At 41.3% G+C, this 23856-nt stretch overlaps 1 protein-coding gene across 1 annotated transcript in view; it reads right to left on the bottom strand.

Moving 5' to 3' along the window:
- LOC145416430 (uncharacterized) overlaps positions 1 to 23856 on the bottom strand; it is a 657995-nt gene that overhangs the window by 174011 nt on the left and 460128 nt on the right. The window contains exons 21-22 of the mRNA XM_080285378.1: positions 23596 to 23711; positions 11076 to 11099 (exon numbers count right to left, since the gene is read on the bottom strand). Coding sequence (XP_080141504.1) covers positions 11076 to 11099; positions 23596 to 23711 — 140 coding nt within the window. The remainder of the gene's footprint in view (positions 1 to 11075; positions 11100 to 23595; positions 23712 to 23856) is intronic.

Below are 23856 nucleotides of genomic sequence, written 5' to 3'. Positions count from 1 at the left end.
TTCCTTGGCCCATGACCTACATAGCCACAAAATTTAATCCATCAATGACATTTTTGATATTTTGTGGACAAACAAATAAACAAACATGTCCGAATAGCCTACATAACCTCCTCCAACTCCATTGGCGGAGGTAACTAGTTTCTTTATTATACTACAGTGCTGTACAACTATCTATCTATCTATCTATCCATTGCCAGACACCTCAATCCCGTAAGGGATGGCTACAAACAAAAAGCCTCCATGCCGTCCTGTCCAACGCCATTTCACTGTCCTGCTCCCAGCTCACCCCCCCATCTCTTACATAACTCTCCACTCCATCCCTCCATCTCATCCTCAGCCTCTCCCTCCCTCTCACCCCCTCAACCTCACTCGCATACTCTCCTCGTTAGTCTCTCGCTATCCATCCTCTCCACATGGCCAAACCACCTCAGTGTATTTCTCCTAACGCTTTGTATCACATCCACATCCACACCACAACGCTCCTTCACTTCCCCATGTGTCAGTCTGTCTCTCCACGTAACACCACATGCTCCTCTCAAATAACTCATTTCCAGTGCTCTCACTCTTAACTTGTGTCCTCCCAACAAGGCCCAAGCTTCACCTCCATAAGTTAGGGTTGGTATCACAATACTGTCGTGCAGCAAATTTTTTACTTCCATTCTCACTTCCCTGTTACTTATCACTGCTTTCAAAGAGTCAGCAACCTTTCTTCTCTGTTGTACCTTTGCAAGCACTTCACCCTCTAAACTTCCATCCTTACTCATCACACTACCCAAGTAATTAAACGCACTCATATTTTCCATTTTCTCATCCAGCCTCACTGTACATTCAGTGGCTTCATCAATCACATCATTAATAATTTAAGGTAAATTTACCAATTCTATAATCTCAGCATTAGCAGAGGGGCAATTATAGTTTCAGATAATACTGTTAGTATCCTTCCAGGATCTGACTTCATTGATTCTCTTCAGGAATATTTGTGCAGCACGCCCTTGTTTGATGACTGGGATGCATGTTAGAAGACCAGTTGTATAACGACTGACCACATAAACAATTCAGCGTCATTCTGATCGCATAAGTGAGAAAAAAATTGTTTGCGAAAAAGGGCTTCATAGTGATTACATAGGCAGTAGTGATGTATCGGATATCCGCCTCTGCCTCCGCGGAGCCTCCGCAGTGAAAATAATGTCCGAATTACCATCTGCGTCCGCGTCTTCAGACAACAACAAAAAAGCTCCGCATCATTATCCGCCACCACGTTTCAGATAATAAAAGCTCTGCATATTAATCCGCCTCCACGTCAAAGAACCGCAGAGATTGCAGATTGTCATGAGTTGGCGTGATTCAGTATTTGAATAAACTCGTGACATTAAACTTTGGTGGGAAACCGTGAAGTCTAGTGGAATCCCAGTATGTATCACTCAGTCAACCGCCATGTATTCACCCGATCGGGAGTGTTTTCAGAACAATTTTTCACTGTTTCATAAGTGATCGTCTTTGTGTGCGACATTAGCACCTCCGCTGAGTGATTTGTTATGGGCATGTTTCGCTCACTTCTAGCCGTTACCAGTTGGCAGCTGGCCTCAGTCCTCGCCTTGTTTGTTTAAATTCAGTCAAGATTTGAGCGCCGTGGAAGCAGGTTAGCAGCGTGTGTGACAGCATCCTTCCTCAGCCGACACCCAGTTCCTGCCGCCGCCGTTGTCCAGTTCCTGAATTCCCACCCAGCGTGATTTGGCGAGAGGCTCAGCATGTGCAGCGTCCCTTCCTCAGCAACGACACCCAGTTATGCGCTTAGTCCACTTTTCTGACCAGTATTTTCTTTTCGTTTTCCCTAGGTTTACGAGTTTAGCTTTTGAGTGAGCGAGTGAGTTCGATCTCCTTATTTTGAATTCATCTGAAACTTGTAACATAAATTTATCTCATTGTAATCAATAAATTTACAGTTCTTTTCTCTTGAGCGTAATGTAATGTAAACTCGTGTTTTATTACTCCACATTTAGCTTATTTTAGTTATAGCTCCTAGTTTGCATAAATGCTTTGCATTATTCACAACTGGTACTTAGGCCAATCCTTTTTATTAACTTAAATCCATTGTGCCATCTAGGAGTTAATTGCACCAGCAAGAACCTGTTTATCATTAATAGCATTAGTTATTGATTGTCAGGGGTGGAGTCACTTTCTCCAGAGGCCAACAGTACTGATAAACAGCACGTGTGAATAACTAGTCTCTGCTGTGTACTGTTGAGAAAGTTTATAAATTCTCGTCCTTAGAGAATCGGCGAAGTAAGCCGGCATAAAGTAATCATTGCTTGATTTTCACAAGTCAATTCTTTGTCCTGTTCTCAAGTATTATTCAATATTATTCTTTAATATTACATATTCTTAAAAACCCCATGACATTTGGCGACCTCATTCCAGGATATTAACTCCTAGCTCTAAAGTTATTCATGAGACAACACTCACTCACTCATACTTAGGTATTTATCATTAAAGTCTATAGGCACTATCTTACTGGTGATTATTGATTCAGTTCTATTAATTTACGTAATAGTTTTCACAGTCAGTTGTTTTAATTTTCTTTTTTTTACCAGTTTAATTAGATAAAACTGGTCACCACTAACCTGTGCCTATATTCTTTATTCTCGATTATTAGCATCTTTCTCCACAAAATTGCAGTCAGTACTGAGTCGCTAATTTACTTAGATTGAGTTAGCATCATGGCTGCCAACGTCTATGTACAGGAAGCTAGAGATATGGGGCTTAGCGACCCCGAAAAAATTCAAAACTACGTCCTCTCACGGTTTAATTACGAGCAACAACGTGAGAAAGATGCTCGTGAAGAACGCAAAAGAGAACGTGAACACGAGTGAAAACAATGCGAGGAACGTGAGAGAGAACGTGAACACGAGCGACAACAACGCGAATATGAGCAAAAACAAAGCGAACTCGAGTTAGAACAAGAGCGAGAACAACGCGAATATGAGCGAGAACAACGTGAGAGAGAACGTCAACTCGAGTTAGAACAATGTGAGAGAACGTGAATACGAGTGTGAACAATGAGAATACGAACGTGCCGAGCAAGAAGCACACGAAAAACATGAACTTGAAATGTTGAAGCTCAAGCGAGATTCCTTGGCTTCAGTCACATCTGGTGCAGCTGGCCCAAGCTCCACGAGCACTCTCCCTGCACATGTTCTGGCGACCCCACACATCAAGCTTCCCCCATACAAGGAAGGCGAGCGAATCGAGCCACACATAGCTCGTTTTGAAGACATGGCTCAACTTTACCAGCTGGATGATGCAGCTAAGCGGCTTCAGTTTCTTAGCCTGTTTGAGGGCCCTGCCCTCGATATTCTCCAGAGGATTCGTGGAGACAATCTCACATATGAGATGATGAAGGCTGCACTCGTCAAAGCGCATGGTCTCACAGTGGACAACGCCAAGAGTCAGTTCATGAGGGCGCGTTTACAGGAAAAAGAGACTGCCGTTCAGTTTCTTGACCGGCTTACTCTTACTTAGATGAGTGGATGGAGAAAGATGAAACTCCTTCTACGCGTGAGGGGATAATTGACCTTATGCTGCGCACCCAGCTAGAAAAGTCGTGGCCTACTGAACTTATGGCTCAGCTTAAGATCTGCCAGGTAAGAGATGCCAGCCAAATGGTGAAGAAGGCTGATGCATTTTTCACTGCATACGGGTATCAAACTCGCAAGCAGCATACCTGGAACAGGAAACCTGATAAATCTGGGAAATCGTCTCAGACTGAACTCCAGCAACAAGGCCGTTCTCATAATAATGGCCAAGGTCCAAAACCGCAGTGGAAGGACCAGGGGCAAAACACTCAGAAACCTGAGTGGAAGAGGTACAACAGGTACCCTAACCAGCAGCAGTATCAGCCACGCAACTGACCGTCAGGACTGTCCTTTTCAGCACCAGCTCAAGTGAATAGGAGGCAGGAGGCGAACGCAGCCTTCATTTCTCAGCAGCAGCACGGTGGTCACGTCCCTACCAGTACGGGAACTTCCCCACAGTTCTCTAGTCCCACAGCGACAGTGAACCCCCCTCCACAGGAGGCCAATGCTCCGTCTCCCCAGACAGTGAGTACAACCCCTCAAGCATCTAATTCTCAGGGCACCATGTTTGCTGCATCATTTATTCAGCAGCCTAATCAGTGGCCAGCTGCTTCCTCCACAGACCCTCCCACAGGTGACAGTGCCTTCCTTGTTCAGCCAGGGTTTGTGGGAGACATTCCTGTGAGGGTCCTGAGAGACAACGGTTCCTCAGGTTGCTCTGTGAAGCAGAGTCTAGTTCGGCCTGAGCAGTACACAGGTCGACAGATCCAAGCTAACCTTACTGATGGATCAGTGAGATTGTTCCCTGAGGCACGTATCCAGGTGGCATCTCCATTTTACACTGGTACGACAGTTGCAGTTGTCATGCCAGAACCTTTATTTGACCTGATCATAGGCAATATTCCCGGTGCCAAGCATAGTTGCACCGAAGATGACACTACTCAGACTTCGGCTACAGTAACATGAGCCATGGTTGTGACTCCAAACTGTGTCACTAAGGTGACCACTGAATTGCCGCAAGATCTGATGTGTAGCCAAGTTGTTGTTCAAGAACAACATTCTGACCCGACACTTGCTGCCGTGCGGAAGAAACAATAGGGTAGAGTGATAAAGTATTCACGGGGAGGTCAAGCCAAGTTCTTTCGTAAACAAGGACGGCTGTACTGTGAGTCACGAACACCCCAGGGCGAAGTTCAACTGCAGTTCGTCGTGCCCGCAAAGTACCACCAAGCAGTGTTAGAATGGGGTCATTGTTCAGCGTCAGGAGGTCACCTGGGCAAAAGGAAGACCCAGGGCCGTATCCGTGCTGACTTTTTCTGGCCAGGGATGGGACGAGAAATAGATAATTTTGTGCGTTCCTGCAATGTGTGTTCATGTACCAGTAATCATGAACATGTCCTTCCTGTGCCATTTGAAACCACACCCATAATCTCTGATAGACTAGTGGAATATCTGGAAAATGTGGCTATATAAAAATCCTCAAGCATTTTAGAGTCAGAGTTGTCAAATAGGCTTTCCTAGGGTGTTTTTTTGTGCTGAAACCATTTTTGCTGTTTGCCAAGCCTTATCTCATGCGGTTTTGCTCCTAGCGAACAAAATCCAAGATGGCCGCCATTTTCCTAGAAAATGCATATTTTGAAGAATTGCTTAAAAATATAAAATATATTAATTAATTATCCAGCGCCTGATCACTGCCTACGAAAGTGGCCGACGTGTAAACCTGTCAGAAGTAATGATGAATGAACTTTTAACAGTCCCCCAGGCTCTAGCTGAGACAAACGGTAGACTTCGATCTGGATCAAAAGCAGACTTGGCTCAAGTACTCACTTCAGGAATACAATGTCCTCCCAGCATAGGCGCTGCAGACCTTGGGGAAACAGCAACACTCATAATTTGTGGTCAAGCAATGGTTTGTTCCATTGGGAAACCACCCAAAGCAACCACATTTGGAGACCTAGCTGACATGTTCATTGGAGCTGTTCTTCAAGGTGAGACACTGTTCAAACGAACTGATGTAGTGTTTGACAGATACTACGAGAAATCCATCAAAGAGGGAACAAGGACACGACGTGGTCAAGCATCAGTGGCGATCCGACGTTTGACTGAAGGCAGGAATGTTCCACTCCAAGCAAAGTGGGATACTTTCATGGCACACCCTGAAAACAAGGCAGACTTGGCCAATTTCCTCTCACAACTGATGCTGAAGGTTTCAGCAAACAAAACTGTTGTGGTATCTGGCGGATTCGTCGATGAAGAACAGGTGGAATCATCGGATCCAGAAGTGGACACAGACAAACTCAAAGCTCGGCACGAAGAGGCAGATACAAGAATGATTCTGCATTGTACAGAAATTCAAGCCTCTAGCATTGTGATTGGTTCACGTGACACAGATGTCCTGGTATTACTACTTGCACATTTCCACAAAATGCCCAGTGACAAAGTTTGGTTGAAGGGAGGAACAGCTGCAAACAGGAAGTATATTCCTATACACACCATTGTGGAACGGCTTGCTTTTGATAACGATAAGATGGAATCCATTACAGCGTTTCACGCCATCACTGGTAGTGACACACTTCATACCTCTTCAGGCATGGAAAGAAAACTTGCTGGAAAGTGTTTCAAAAACACTCTCGCCTTCTTGAAGGTCTAGGTCAAGGTGAACTCGATGATGCGACAGCGAAGAACACTGAATTATTCATCTGTAAGTTGTACAATGTCCCCAACGTCACAACAGTCAACAAGGCGCGTGAAATCCTGTTCGTGAAGTCCAGTGCTCCAGAGACTCTTCCTCCAACTGGTGATGCCCTTTCATTTCACATCCAAAGAGCTCACTATCAAACAGCTGTGTGGCGACAGGCAAATGAACAGTATCCAGAACTACCTTAACCAGAGACGATGGGATGGAGGATGGAAGGTGCATCACTGGTGCCAATGCTGATGTCCCTACCCCCAGTCCCAGACTCATGTGTGGAACTGATCACCTGCAACTGCGCCAACCGATGTATGAGTGCACATTGCAAATGTAAAAAGTCCCACTTGCATTGTACAGCAGCATGCAAATGTAGAACATCCGATGACGATTGTAGCAATGTCGAAGCCCAACAATGACATTGTGTAAAACACACTGCCACTATGCCTGTTCATCAATCTGCAATCTGCAACTTGTTGTAATATAAATGTCTTGTCAGCCATCTTGGATTTATGTTTATGTTTATTACTTAATTAAGAGAAAAGTAATATCAATAAAATAATTAATGTACAATGACTTTATAGCGGGTTTTAATAAGGTTTTACGGTCGTCATAATGATATACGGATGAGGCACCACTTGTAAAAATGATGCTTTTGAGTTTAAGGCGGCCATCTTGGATTTACCCGTCTGACGGTGTCAGCTTGAGAGATACAGCTTGGCAAACAGCAAAAATGGATTCTGCACAAAAAAACACCCTAGAAAAGCTTATCTGCCAACTTTGACTCCAAAATGCCTGGAGTTGTCCAAATACCTGAAAACCGGACTAGACTATGAGTCAGTTGAGAGACAGGGCAGTGGTGAAGTGGGTGCAGACCTGATGTCTCACCCGCTGGCCCCACAGGACACAGTATGTCCAGGGCCTGTACATACATATGTACCGTAAGTTAAGAGGGGAAGTTCGAGAACCCCGCAGAGGCAGTCTGAGGCTGTGTATGAATTACCTTGTGGAACGTCTCGAGCTGAGGGTCTCTCAGAGGATTCCCGGAGAATGCACATTATCCACATGAGTGTTCACACCCACGGTGGGTGTTAAAATGTGACCTGCCCGAGATTGCGTAGGGATTCTCAGCTTTCTGTTGTTAATTGTAAGTGTAGAGTTAGTTTAACCAGTAAACTGGGTTCCATTAGCGAATCACAACGTTTGATGTCCTGTACAGATGCCCAGTCTTTTCGCTCATGACCAAGTTCCCTGGTTAATTTAGCGAATTGCAGCATTTGATGTCCTGCACAAACGCCCAGTCTTTTCACTAATTAGGTATAGGGTTTAACCAGTAAACTGGGTTCCATTAGCGAATCGCAGCGTTTGATGTCCTGCACAGATGCCCAGTCTTTTCGTTCATGACCATGTTCCCTGGTTAATTTAGCGAATTGTAGCGTTTGATGTCCTGCACAAATGCCCAGTCTTTTCGCTAATTAGGTATAGGGTTTAACCAGTAAACTGGGTCAGTGTTTGATGTCCTGCAGAGACGCCTTGACTACGTTTCCTGGTTAATAATGTAAATAGTGTACTTTATGTAACATAAGTACTGATTGCTAGGCAGAGAGAGAGAAATGACACTTTTGATGCTCCACCTTGATTGCTTTCGCAGGTTGCAGCTGGCGGGTGCAGCATTGCCGTGTAGAACAGCTGATCATCCCTGACGCATGCTGCCGCCTCTTCTCTTCTGCCTCGTCGTCATCATTTGCTATTAACTTGCATTATGTAATTTTACATGTAGGTGCAGTTACACCACAACTGTCACACCTACACCGTGTATTCATACATCACTCTACATAACAATTAGTTGTTAATGTAAATGTAGCACACTTTTCGCTCAGTTTGACCTGAGTACGGGATTTTTCACTGTCGTCACGTCAAGCTTGCTTCTATTAACATAAATACGAGGTTTTTTCGGTCACTGGCGACTGTGACTTTCTCCTGTAGCAGGATAGCACACACACCACAGTGTGAATCTTGTGTGACTGAGTTAGGATTTATATGTATGTATATTGAAATTTTTTTTTCCCCTGAGAAAAAAAAATTCATTTTGATGGGGCATAATGTCACGAGTTGGCGCGATTCAGTATTTGAATAAACTCGTGACATTAAACTTTGGTGGGAAACCGTGAATTCTAGTGGAATCCCAGTATGTATCACTCAGTCAACCGCCACGTATTCACCCGATCGGGAGTGTTTTCAGAACAATTTTTCACTGTTTCATAAGTGATCGTCTTTGTGCGCGACATTAGCACCTCCGCTGAGTGATTTGTTATGGGCATGTTTCGCTCACTTCTAGCCGTTACCAGTTGGTGGCTGGCCTCAGTCCTCGCCTTGCTTGTTTAAATTCAGTCAAGATTTGAGCCCCGTGGAAGCAGGTTAGCAAAGTGTGTGGCCCAGTTCCCGCCGACGCTGTTGTCCAGTTCCTGAATTCCCACCCAGCGTGATTTGGCGAGAGGCTCAGCGTGTACAGTGTCCCGCCTCAGCAACGATGGCCAGTCATCCGCTTTGTCCACTTTTCTGACCAGTATTTTCTTTTTGTTTTTCCTAGGTTTAAGAGTTTAGCTTTTGAGTGAGTGAGTGAGTGCGATCTCCTTATTTTGAATTCATTTGAAACTTGTAACATAAATTTATCTCATTGTAATCAATAAATTTACAGTTCTTTTCTCTTGAGCTTAATGTAATGTAAACTCATGTTTTATTACTCCACATGTAGCTTACTTTAGTTATAGCTCCTAGTCTGCATAAACGCTTTGCATTATTCACAAGTGGTACTTAGGCCAGTCATTTTTATTAACTTAAATCCGTTGTGCCATCTAGGAGTTAATTGCACCAGCAAGAACCTGTTTATCATTAATAGCATTAGTTATTGATTGTCAGAGGTTGAGTCACTTTCTCCAGAGGCCAACAGTACTAATAAACAGCACGTGTGAATAATTAGTCTCTGCTATGTACTATTGAGAAAGTTTATAAATTCTCGTCCTTAGAGAATCGGCGAAGTAAGCCGACATAAAGTAATCATTGCTTGATTTTCACAAGTCAATTCTTTGTCCTGTTCTCAAGTATTAATGAATATTATTCTTTAATATTGTATACAGTAACCCCTCCAATATCCGGATCAATAGAGCCATCGGTACGTTCGGATATTGGTTTCGTCCGGATATTGGGCCCCAGCTTATGGACTTGTACTTACGGACCCTAACACAGAGAAACACCTATACAACTCCCTCCGGACATGCATAGCACCTATTTAACACCCAAATCACACCAATAAGGCACATAAATGACTGAAATAAATGCAATAGAAACATAAAATGTGGGTTTAGAAGTATGTTCATACATTAATAAACATTCTGGTACTTATGGACTCTAACCGAACCTAACCTAACCGAACCTCACCGAACTCTGAAAAACACATTCCTACTGCACATGCATGAGGTAAGTTTAGTATGGAAAGAAGTACAGTATGACACTTTCTGGTAAGTATAGTATGGGAAAAAATACAATATGAAACATTCTGGTAAATATAGTATGGAAAATAGTACAACATGAAACATTCTGGCTACTTACAGCAAGTCCTTGGCCACCTCGATGAATAACCGCCTCCTCTTGGACTCTGACAGTAAGAACGATTTCCTGAAGCACTTGCACTGCACTCTTCCTGAAGTCTTGCACTGAACTTAGTCACTAACACACAGAAGTCATGGCGAACAGCGCAGGTCTTGTCGCGGTGAGAGACAGGCGGGAAGTGGGGAGGATGCAGCGGCGCTCTATCGGACGTCTGAGGAATGATGAACCAAAACAATGCTCTCACGCGGCGCGCGCGGCAAGTTCAAATTACGGACGGCAAAAAATTGATTTTTTTTTCAAATTTTTTTGGATTTTCGGACCATTTTGGGAATGTTTGATCCCAGGACGATAAGGTTCGGTTAGTGGGGATGTTCGGTTATTGGGCGTCCAGATATTAGAGTGATTACTGTACTCTTAAAAACCTCGTGACACTGATCTCCACCCATCCAATATTTCTCCTTTCTCTTTTTGTCATAATTCTTTTCCTCTCTCCTTTTCATCCACAGCTCTCCTCTCCGTTCCTCTCACCTACCAGTCCCTCTTCCTCTTTCTGTTTTCTTCTCTATAAGATCTCTTCCTCCCTCCATCTCTCATTGTTCCTCTCTCTCTCTCTCTCTCTCTCTCTCTCTCTCTATCCATCTATCTATCTATCTATCTGTCGCAATAGTTACACGTGCTATGTTAATATATAGGCATATCTGGACTAAAGCCAATACCAGTTCATAATGTGTAAAAAAAAATCCGCGTCCGCATCCGCAATCGCGGACATGGAGGTAAAAATAGTCCGCAGTTGTGTCCGCATCCGCAAAAATAAATATCTTAACCTCCGCAATTTTATCCACAAACGCATTTTATGAGAAATAGATATCCAGCTCCATCTCCGCCTGCGTGGAGCTCTAAAATTTGGTATCCGATACATCACTAATGCAATAATTATTGCAAAACGAAAAGTGGTGCTAAAATATTGTGGCTGTTGTTGCATACTTTGTGGATGCATGTAAGGTGCTTCCTGTGGGAATTGCTATGCCACCTGTCAAGCGTCATATGAGTCTCTTTCTGACTCCAAGTTATGGAAAAGGCCATCTGAACTCCAAGTTGTGGAAGAAAGCATCTGAGCCATGACACTTTGTGGGTTGGAGGTATACCTGGTGTTTGCCAATGGCTGAGAGAGGATGGATGACCCAGTATAATACCATTCCATTTACCTCAATACTGTGGCCTTCAGCAAGCTGTTGGGGTGATGAAGATGGTCACTGAGTTGCCTTGTCAGCAAAGGAAGAGCAGTTGTGGGTGGTGGATGATGGAAAATTCACTAATCTTCATGCTTGTGTTAAGTTATGCTGAGAAAGAGAGCCCTATTGGGTTTCTTAGATAAAGGAGGTCATTAATAATACCAGGAATGAGGTACAAGAGGGGCATTTCCAGAGAAAGAACCTCCTCTCAAGGGCAAGTGTTCAGGAAGCAAGAATATTACAAAGATGTACTCCAGTATGTCAGCTGCCAGTAGACTAAAGGCTTGATAGGTTTAAGTTCACTATTTCATAGTGTCTCACATACCTCTTCCTGGAAGAACTGCTGTCATAGTGTTCCAGATGAAACCAAAGTAAGCATCCCTGCAATGTCCAGTAAGGTCTCCACGTGTTGGACTTCCTTATCCCTTACAAGGGGACGTTAAATCAAGGCACTACAACGATAAGTCTAACCTGGCTGGGCTTTCCATGACATTAAGCACAACATCATTTTGAATATGAGGCATGTATGAAGTGATGGTCATGCAAGTGCAGGGTGGGGTGATAGACAGGGCCTCATCTATGTGTGTGCCTTTCCCTGGATTTCAGAACCTAAACAAAGGGTGACACTGGGAGGGCAATCCCACAGCCAAGTGCAGGGCTTGATTCTCGCAGTCCAGTCTTGAGGAGTTCATTTTGTGTCTTGCACAACTGGCATTTGAGCTGCCTGACTGCAGCTGACTTTCAGCATGGATGGCTGTTGGCATCTCAGAGGTTGAAGAACTTGTCTCCTAATTGTGAACAAAAATCTCAGTCCACAGACTGAAAGGGATTCTAGGGTGAGTGAAAACAGCATTTGTTTTGAACACTCAGGTTCTGTATATCTCAAACACTTGAGGCTATCATCCACTTTGTGTCAATGTAAAGAGATGGGAGCCACAAAGCTCAACTGAGGAAAAATGGAGGAGCTCCCCTTCACATAAACTGTTTGCTATATGCTGGGAGAGGTAAACAAGAGAGGTTTGCTGCTTGCCTCAACAGTATTGCATCACAAGATAAGGAGACCACTCTGGTCACAACAAGTACTGAATAAGGCAGTGGAGCCAGATTTGCCACACCATTAGTTCAGCAAGGCAGCACAGACATATATGGCTACTTGTGAGACTAACAAGACAGACAAGTTGTTCAAAGATCATACAGTATCACCTGAGTAGTTATCCATATCTTATCCGAAATTTACTCCATAACCTCCAGTCCACACCTCAATCTCAAACTACTAAAAGATATAAAAAAAAGGAAAGAGGCATTGGGAAGGGTGGAAACACCACAGGGGACAAATTACTGGTAGGAAAAACATTGTCCAGAGTCAGCCATTCTAACCAAAGCAGGTATATAAGTAAATACCATGAACAATAAGTAAACACACACACACACACACACACACACACACACACACACACACACACATAGAGGGATTCAACCGAGGTGGATGTGCGACATCGGCGCTCCGTACCGAACCAACACGGCCAGTGGCACTATCTAAATTAGTATCTTTGTATGAGTCAAGCTCTGTACTAGGTTAGACTAAATGATTTTTTCATTATTAAAAGGAAAAAAATAATAAGTTTAAACAAGACTTGTTCAAACAGGAAAGAGAAACAAGACGAAAGAATATGCTGAGCCATCTGAAGTTTGTTTAGACTACAACAACACGGGGATTGTAAGTACATACTTTGCACTTTTAGTATTGCAAAATGGATACATACTTTAGTAAAGCAAATTTGGAAAAGAAAAGGGATAAAAGTAAAAAGCAAAATGATGATTTCTACCAAGAACTGGTTGAAGTGGAGACTCACAACAGACTGGTTGAACGTGTAAACAAACTAGAAATGGCTTTCAAAAATGAAATTGATGAAATAAAGAAGCAAATGCAGTTGCAAAAGGAAGAAATAGAAAAACTAGGAAGGGAGGCCAATAAGAAAGACACAACCATCAGTGAACTAACAGTGGAATTGTGTACACTCAGGAAGAAAATGAGTGAAATGGCAAGTACAGTAGTCAATCACAAGAGTGTTATGGAAGAGTTCAAAAATGACACAGAGACAATTAGGCAAGTAAGCAGTCTTATAAACCAGAGCAGTGATATTGAGGAGAAGATAACACAGGTGAATGAAGCTGTGCAAAGCAACAAAAAAGATGTGGAAACCACGTATGCTGAAATGGTGAAAGTAAAGAAAGACTTGGAAACGAGGGTGGAGGAAAAAAAGCATTAAAAAGGAAGTGAAAAGAATAATCCAAAACAATCCAAAGTTAGTCAGAGATTCAGTAGATATAAACAAATTTATAGTAATCACTGGTATAGAAGAGGAAGAAATAAAAAACAAGATCACAAGAGACAAAAAGGAGATGGCAAATGTAATGAGCTTACTGAAGGAAGTATCAGAGGAAATCTGTAGTAAAGACATAGAGGAACACAAAAGGTTAGGGAAATATGAGAAAAGCAAGACAAGACCTCTAAAGGTCTTGTCTTGCTTTTCTCATATTTTCCAGAGTGTAAACACTGTGGAAGAGATACTAAAAAATGCAAAGAATCTTATGGAAAAAGAGGAATTCAAAAATGTATGGATAAAAAGATGCCTAACACAAGAGGAACAGGAATTACAGAAAGAGAAAAGGGAGGAAGCAAAAACAAAAAATGAGGGAAGATCAGAGGAGGAGACGAAGAAATTTTTTTTACAAAGTAATAGGATTGCAGGTATGAAAGTGGTACACAAACAGGATGGAATAAAAAGGAGGAAGGTAGCAGAACCATGTCATGACAAGTATATAAACAAGATGATAAAGTTGATGTACTCAAATGTGGATGGAATGGTATCTAAATTACTAGAGATGAATGATTATGCCAGAGAAAATGAACCACAAATAATATGCCTAACTGAAACAAAATTAACACCAAGGATATCCAATGACATACTAAACTTAGAGGAATACAATATATGGAGAAGAGACAGAAATTTTAAAAAAGGAGGAGGAATTATAATATTAACTAAGAAAAATCTAAAAGTCAATGAAATAAAACTAGATATACCATCACAAGTAGAACTGATTGCAGTAGAGATCAACACATCTGAAGGTAAAGTAATTGTAGCCAATTTGTACATGCCACCCATATCAAACACATGGGAAAGAGATGAATATGAGGACCTGGCAGAGAGTACAATTCAGAGTTTAAGATCATTACTATTGTTACGGAACAGAGAAAGATAATGTACACTTTAAGTGAGAATGCTAAAAATCACTACTGTCCCGTAAAGTTCCAGGTTCAAAACAAAAGAGTTAGGTAAAATTACAAGTTAAAGTTTAATACTCAAACTAACAACAAAACATTCAGGACTCATGAGGATAATGTAATGGCAAATAAACAGGTTAAATATATGGTTAACTGCAATAGCCTCTATTAACACGAAATTAGCAAGAGTAAATTTATCTAAGTCAGCCCTGATAAAATGAGATACCAGATAATACTCAGTGAATGCCAGATAAATTATTACAGATACAAACTATTATCAAAAATGACTGACATAAAGAACCCCACACGAATTACAAAAACTTCACTAGGCCTACAAATTAAACTTATGCTATACAGTACAAGAAAAAATGCAACAAAAGTTATACTCAAATTACACACAGCTGCTAGATGGTTGGAGATTTCTTGAGCACTCACAATAATAATATCTGTACAGGGGAGGACAGAGATGTGAACAAAATGAGGAGCAGATCTAAGTGGCAATGATGCAGAGACTGAGCTCATTATATAGGGGCCGGCAGAGCCTGATACAACTTGTAAGAAGGACGCGCAAATGAAGCCATGGGGACAAAGAGCTGAAAATCCTGCTTTGAACTCCAGAAATGACGACTTACTCTACTATAACGGTAGAAGGGGGGAACTGAGGCAGAACACGCTCGTGATCAAACATGCAGCATACTGTGCGTTAAAATTACACAAAGGATGATGAAATCATAGGCTATGTAACACCTCCCCACAAAGAAAAAAGAAATTTACAAAGGAAATTTCTTATTACTCTAAAACAATCTGTATATGGCATTACAGAACATGCAAAAGTCTTTCCTAATGTTACAAAACATGAGATCTCCCTAGCACGTTCAGTCATAGGTACTTGCCAGTATCCCTTTAGCAAATCAAACTTACTTATGTACCTAGCCTTTCCGATCTTGTCTATGCAATCTTCCACACGAGGGAGAGGGTAAGTGTCTGTTTTAGTTATCTGATTAACACGTCTGTAGTCGATGCAAAGCCTCTGTGACCCACCTGGCTTAGGGACTAGAGTGACAGGAGAACTCCACTCGCTCTGACAGGGCTCAATCATCTTGTGGTCCAACAGGTAGCCAAGCTCCTTCTGGATGAGAGGAACTTTCACTGGGTTCACACGGTAAGGAGGCAGATTAATTGGCTTTGCGTCTCCAACCTCGACATCATGCAGCAACACAGTAGTTCTTCCTGGAGTGGCACGGAACACTTGCGGGTACTCCTGCAGTAATGCCGAAAACTCCTGCCTTTCCTTGGGAGGTAGATGAGAAAGCTTAGTCTGGAGATCATTCATGATATCAGGATTCTTCCCCAAACTATCACTCAGGCTCATACTGCATGGGAGAGCTTCACTTGCAGACTCGGGTGGAATAGCTACAGTGCAGACTGGATTATTTTCGTCCCGCCTGTGATATAACTTTAGCATGTTGATGTGACATAGTTGCTTGCTCTTTCTACGATCTGGTGTGGCGATGACATAGTTGACATCACTGAGTTTCTTCTCCACGAAATAAGGACCACTAAACTTGGCTTGAAGAGGTTGCCCATGAACTGGTAGCAGAATCAAAACCTGATCTCCTGGCTGAAAGTGGCGTAACCTGGACTTCTTATCATACCATGTCTTCATCTTCTCCTGAGCAGCTCCTAAATTCTCTCTCGCCAGCTGTAAAGCAGTGGACAGCCGTTCTTTGAACTTCATCACATACTCCAGCAGGTTGACGTCATCTTCCTCTGACAGCCAGCATTCCTTGAGTAACTTAAGGGGTCCTCTTACTTCATGGCCAAACAGTAGTTCAAAAGGTGAGAAGCCCAGTGATTCATTTGGAGATTCTCTTGCAGCAAACACAACGAATGGAAGACCTTTATCCCAGTCTTTCTGATGTTCCAAACAGTATTTCTTGAGCATCGATTTGAGTGTTTGATGATATCTCTCCAACGCTCCTTGGGTCTGGGGATGGTAAGCTGAAGACGTGATCTGGGTGATGCTCAACTCTTTCAGAGACTGCTTGAAAACGTTTGACATGAAATTACTTCCCCGGTCTGACTGTACCTCCTTGGGCAGACCAAACTTTGCGAAGAACTCTAGCATTTCCTTAACCACGTTCTTTGCTGAGATGTTTCTAAGTGGAATGGCTTCAGGATAATGAGTAGCCATATCAATCATGGTCAACACATAAGAAAATCCTGAAGAAGTCTTAGGAAGAGGGCCCACAATATCCACCAACACACAGGTGAAAGGCGCCTCAAAAGAAGGAATGGGAACTAGAGGTGCAACCTTTTCGGTCTGATTACACTTCCCCACAACTTGACAGGTGTGACAAGACTTACAATACCAGGAATCATCCCTGAAGATACCTGGCCAGTAGAAGTGTTTCAAAATGCGTGCCACAGTCTTCCTCACTCCAAGGTGTCCTGCTAAACTGGAATCATGAGCCACACTAATGATATCCTGCCTACAAACACGAGGGATGACAACTTGATGTACAACCTTCCATTCACAGTCGGCTGATGCTGTTGGGGGTCTCCACTTCCTCATAAGTACTCCTGACTTTACATAATAACAAGTAGAAGCACCGGCTGACTCTTCTTCACTGTAAGCAGAGTTAGCTAGACCTTTCAACTCAGGGTCAGCAACCTGCAACTCAACCAACTCTTGACGAGACAAATTATCAACACTACGGGGTACTGCCTCATCTGGTGAGTGGTCCAAATTAGCAAGAAAAGTGTCAGCTAGGATAACATCATCATCATCATTATCCTCTAAATCACCAGTAACTTTAGACTTAGCCCTAGTGACAGCACATGCAGGGAACACATCAGGGACATCACAATCCTGGGCCGCAGCCACTGGCTCACTAGACAACTGAGGAGCTGGACACACTTGACTTCCACCAATATCATTTCCAAGTAAGAAAGTTACACCTGACATTGGGAGTGTCTCAACCAACCCAACCATAATGGAACCATTAAAAAAAACAGACTCTAAATTCACTCTGCACAGAGGGACAGAGAAGTAATTATTCCCTACACCTTGTAAGATTACAGTTTCATCAGAGGAATTAACATTAGAGCCTAGAACACTGGTCAGCATAAGGGATTGGCAAGCACCTGTATCACGATATATTTTAACTGATTTCCTGTCATTACTGTCCAGAGGACTGACAAAACCATCAGACAGGAAATTAGCACATGAACTCTTGAGAGTGTCACCCACGTTACTGCTCAAAAGAGGAGCTCCATCATGAGAATTTAAGTTACCCCTCAAAGCAGGTTCAGTTAACTCAGTTAAAGAATTCTGGGAACTCTCAAGAGTGGACACTAGACCAATTGACTGAATATTTAAAGACTCCTTTTTGTTCACATCACGCTGTCTCCTGAAACATCTCTCCGTAGTATGACCAAGCTTACTACAATAAGTACATTTACTTTTCTGAAATCTAGAGGTGAAGCTGGTATTTACTTCCTGAGAAACATCATCCTTATTCTCTTTCCTGTTACCTGTACTCTGAGTAGAGGCAACGTACTTACTCTCAGCTTTCCCTTTTTCTCTAGAATATCTCTTGTGAGTAAGAACATACTCATCAGCTAAAACTGCAGCATCAGACAAATTATCTATTCTTTTCTCATCAAGATATAGGCTTACATCTTTACTAATACATCTTTTGAAGTCCTCCAGCAAAATCATCTGCTTAAATTTACCAAAATCAGAATCCACATTCTTAGAATTTAACCACTGCTCTAACAAATCTTCTTTGATTTTTGCATACTCAACATGGGATTGCTTATCTTGCTTGTAAGTTGTCCTAAATTTTACTCTATAAGCTTCAGGAACAAGCTCATAGGCCTTAAGAATCAAGCTCTTAACTACATCATAATTATCAGACTGATCCTGAGGCAAAGATGCATAAGTTACTTGAGCTTTACCGGTGAGAACAGTTTGAAGGAGTACTGGCCAATACTCCTTAGGCCAATTAAAACCTGTAGCTACCCTCTCAAACAACTGAAAATACTTTGTTAAATCAGATTCATTAAAAGGAGGGACAAGTTTAACATTTTTAGCCACATCAAAATCATCAGAGCTAGATGATCCAGTTCCACCTTGTTTCATGCGATACTCATGGTCTGCCTGAATCCTGGCAAGTTCAACTTGTGCCTCAGCCTGTATCTGTGCCTCCTGAATCCGAACCTGAGATTCCGCCTCCTTAGCCTGAGACTCAGCCTCCTTAGCACGTGCTTGAAATTCAGCCTCCTTAACACGAGACTCCGCCTCCTTAGCACGAGCCTCCTGCAGGGCTAGCTGTAACTTAGCTATTTCAATCTGCGTTTGCTCATTTGGAGGAGTTACATTAAACAAGCTTTCATTAATCATGTCAACAATTTGATCTTTAGAATGATGACAGCGAACAGCAATTCCCAGTTGTTGAGCAACAAGCTTAAGTTCATTCTTTGTTCTGTTTTCTATATCACACACTGTTTGCGCATTTGACAAAAAATCTTTGGCTTCATCAAGTGTAGAAATAGTAGCCATCATGAATATATCACAGTCACAAAATATCAAACAATATCCTTATGATAATATCCTGAATATCCTGATATGAGGTCGCCAAATTTATGTTACGGAACAGAGGATAATGTACACTTTAAGTGACAATGCTAAAAATCACTACTGTCCCGTAAAGTTCCAGGTTCAAAACAAAAGAGTTAGGTAAAATTACAAGTTAAAGTTTAATGCTCAAACTAACAACAAAACATTCAGGACTCATGAGGATAATGTAATGGCAAATAAACAGGTTAAATATATGGTTAACTGCAATAGCCTCTATTAACACGAAATTAGCAAGAGTAAATTTATCTAAGTCAGCCCTGATAAAATGAGATACCAGATAATACTCAGTGAATGCCAGATAAATTATTACAGATACAAACTATTATCAAAAATGACTGACATAAAGAACCCCACACGAATTACAAAAACTTCACTAGGCCTACAAATTAAACTTATGCTATACAGTACAAGAAAAAATGCAACAAAAGTTATACTCAAATTACACACAGCTGCTAGATGGTTGGAGATTTCTTGAGCACTCACAATAATAATATCTGTACAGGGGAGGACAGAGATGTGAACAAAATGAGGAGCAGATCTAAGTGGCAATGATGCAGAGACTGAGCTCATTATATAGGGGCCGGCAGAGCCTGATACAACTTGTAAGAAGGACGCGCAAATGAAGCCATGGGGACAAAGAGCTGAAAATCCTGCTTTGAACTCCAGAAATGACGACTTACTCTACTATAACGGTAGAAGGGGGGAACTGAGGCAGAACACGCTCGTGATCAAACATGCAGCATACTGTGCATTAAAATTACACAAAGGATGATGAAATCATAGGCTATGTAACACTATATAAAACGGAAGAGAAATCAGAAAGAATTATACTAACTGGGGATTTTAATACAAATATAAATTGGAATACACTAGATATAATTAGCCAAGAAAGCTGTTGGGACCAAAAGCTCCTGGATCTCGTACAAGAGTTCTTCCTAACGCAACATGTGAGGGAAACCACCAGAAAAAGAGGACTTGATGTACCTTCAGTGCTAGATCTAATATTTACTGGGCAAGAAAATGATATTGACAGTTTAATATATCACCCCCCACTTAGCAAAAGCGATTATGCAGTACTAAATTATAACTTCAGGATAGCATATGACATAGTAAACAGCAATGACAGTTACAAAAAGAGCCTAAACTATAAAATGGGAAATTATCAAGACCTAAAGAAGTATTCCTTAGAAGCTGATTGGGAAAATGAGCTTAGAGGACAAGATTTAAATGGTGTATATAAAAAATTCTGTGAATTTTATGAAATAGGAGTCCAGAAGTACATCCCACAGCACAAAGAAGCAGATAAGAAAACACAGAAATGGTTCAATACAGAATGTAAAAAATCAAAAGAAAGAAGAGATTTGTTGTGGAATAGATATAGAAGACATAAAAGTGAAAGGGCGTATAATAATTACAAACAGGCAAGAAACGATTACACAAGACTAAGGAGGGAAGCCCAAAAACAGTTTGAGGAGGATATAATAAATAAAAGTAGTGATCAACCAAAGCTGTTTTACAGCTATATCAGAAGCAAAACCAAAGTAAAAGATATAATACAATCCATTACGGACGAGGGAATCACTTATACACAAGAGAAAGATATTTGTGAAGCATTAAAATAAGAATTTCCAATTAGTTTTTACAGAAGAAAAAAATTTTAAGAGGGACTATGTGGAACATGCATGTCCACACATACTACCAGATATACAAATAGCAGAAAAAGTAATACAGGAGGAGTTAAGTAGATCAGACAGAGGAAAAGCAAGTGGTCCTGATGAAATTTCATGTTGGGTACTACGAGAATGTGCAAAGGAGTTAAGTAAACCATTATTTTTAATTTTCAAGAAATCCTTGAGTCAAGGTAAACTACCTGATATTTGGAAAAAAGCAAATATTGTCCCCTTATTCAAGAAAGGAAATAGACAAAATCCTCTCAACTACCGACCAGTATCACTGACCAGTGTTGTAAGCAAGGTATTAGAAAAGCTTATAAGAAAAGCTTGGGTAAATCATCTAGAAGAACACAGTATGATAACAGAAAGACAGTTTGGTTTCAGAAAAGGAAAATCATGTGTTACTAATCTGTTGGGCTACTATGACAGAGTAACAAACACAATACAGGAAAGGGAAGGATGGGTGGACAGTATCTATTTAGATTTCAAGAAAGCCTTTGACACAGTACCACACCAAAGACTTTTATGGAAACTGTACCATCAAGGAGGAATTCGAGGCAAACTGTTTTGTTGGATGCAAGACTTTCTCATAAAAAGAGAAATGAGAACAGTACTAAGAGGAAACTACTCATCATGGAAAGAAGTGACTAGTGGAGTACCACAGGGTTCAGTGCTGGCACCAATCATGTTTTTAGTGTATATGAATGATATAAACAGTAACACTGGAAATGAGAGCTATCTGAATATGTTTGCAGATGATGCAAAAATACAAAGGAGAATTGCTAACACAGACTTTTGTAAAGAGCTACAAGAAGAATTAAATAAACTTCATGAATGGAGTAGTACATGGCAAATGGAATTCAATGTGGACAAGTGTCATGTAATCAAGTTTGGTGAAAGTGGAAAAAGACCTGATTGGGATTATAAGTTAGGAAATAAAACCCTATACACATCAGAAAGAGAGAAAGACCTAGGTGTGATTATCAATAACGGACTATCTCCGGCTGACCACATCAGCGAGAAGGTACGGAACATGTATACACTGCTTGCAAATATGAGAATAGCATTCACATACATAAATGAAGACATGCTAAGAAGGATAATAACATCATTCATTAGACCAACCTGGAATATGCATCAGTAGTCTGGAGTCCTCATCTCAAAAAGCACATAGACAAGATTGAAAAAGTTCAAAGGGCCGCTACAAGATGGATACTAAGCTTAAGGGACCTAAGCTACGAAGAAAGACTAAATAAACTGAATCTACCAACACTACAGGAGAGAAGGAAAAGAGGTGACATGATAATGCTATATAAGTGCATATCAGGGAAGGAGAAAATAGACATAAATGATTACTTAACATATGGAGAAGCATCAGCAAGAGGACACTGCAAAAAACTGCATAAGAAGAGAGGTGATAAAGACGTAAGGAAATTCAGTTTCCCAAACAGAGCAATTGATCAATGGAATGCACTACCGAATGAAATAGTGTGTGCCAAAACAATTCACAAATTTAAGGATATATACGATAAATATGGTTTAAGACACGGGACAGTACGAGCTTGACTCATTCCTGTAAAGATACAATTAGGTAAGAACACACACACACACACACACACACACACACACACACACACACCCACGCACAAGAAAGATACAAGCAAGATCGAGAGAATACGAAGAACAGCAACCAAGATGGTCTCTAGCTAGGCAGATCTGTTGTGCAGGGAAAGGCTGGAAAAGCTAGATCTTCCTACCTTAGAGGAAAGGAGAGAGAGGGGCGACATGACTTCAGTGTTCAGGATCATGATGGGAGTAGAAAACACTGACAGAGAAAATATGTTTGTATGGGATGGAAGAGTAACAAGAAGACACGGAATGAAACTGAAAAAACCAAGTTGCCTGAAGGATATCAAGAAATATAGTTTTCCTTATTGATGCACAGACATGTGGAAGAGCCTGGACAAAGAGATCGTCTGGTTTAAAAACGTAAATGAGTTCAAAGCAAAATCTGACTTATTGGGACCCCACGAGTGTAGCTCATTTCCTGTAAATCACAACTACGTAAATACACACATATCTGTGAAAATCACCTTTAGTAACTGGAGAGAGAAAGAAGCCAAGCACAAGCACTTATCAAGAAAAACAGATTGCTATGGAAGTATGTAAGTACATGACTGCATAACTATGGTAAACAGTGGAGCTTCATAACATCCAGATGCATGTCAGTGGGACAACGAAGCTCCAACTTGCACTTCAAGATTCTCCTAAAAATTCTTGGAAAAATTTAAGAACCCACCAAAATACTTCTACCATTTCTTTTAAATTTTTCATAGCAGAGCAAATTCACTTCAATCTCTGACCTGCCATGGCACAGATGTTCCCCTCGCAACAAGCCTGGCTTGAAAGATTATTTATGGAAAGTTCCTCATATTCCTCAGGCGCTGTAGACATAGCCAGAGAGAATTTACATTTAAAAGTACTGTAACTGTCTATGTGATTATTAATCCATTTGAATCACAGAACTTAAGACTAGGCTACCATAATCCAGTAAACAGAAGTGATATACAGTAAAATAAATTGAAACATCTAAGCTGTTTTTCTCCTTTCAAGACTTCAGATGACCCAGTGTTAAACCACGGCAGTCTATATCATTATATGTGTAGGCTGCCACTCTACATTCCCTGCAGCATTTACCTACAGTAACAAACGTCCAGGTACCTCATTGATTTAAACTGTGGTTCGTCAGTGCAAATGCATAATTATTGTATATCAATAAAACCCTCAGGACATCTCACATCTTGCAGTAATACTGCTTACTTCATCATTCAGCATCTTACTTTCACTAATTTATTTAATCATTTACAGCTTTTTCTCACATAGTTTTACCTTATATCCATGAAGAAAGCCATGAACTGAGGCAGAACTAACAGGTTTCCATGTCAATACAGCATCAGTGGCATCAATGTCAATCATCTGCAGGTTGGTTGGAGCCTCTGATGGCACTGTGGAGGTAAAAAAGTAATAAAAACTCAAATGACAGCAATGATAAGAAGCAATAAACATTGCAATAATGGCACTGCATTAGGGATGCGGTTAACACACTTGTCTGTTGGCACCACAGGGAGTGGGGAGATGTGTAATATAGAA

This window comes from Coenobita brevimanus, chromosome 106, assembly GCF_032717465.1.
Source record: "Coenobita brevimanus isolate Jiangsu-jjx chromosome 106, ASM3271746v2, whole genome shotgun sequence".
NCBI lineage: Eukaryota > Metazoa > Arthropoda > Malacostraca > Decapoda > Coenobitidae > Coenobita > Coenobita brevimanus.
The sequence above is the reverse complement of the archived record's forward strand: the minus strand, read 5'-3'. Positions and strand labels throughout refer to the sequence as shown.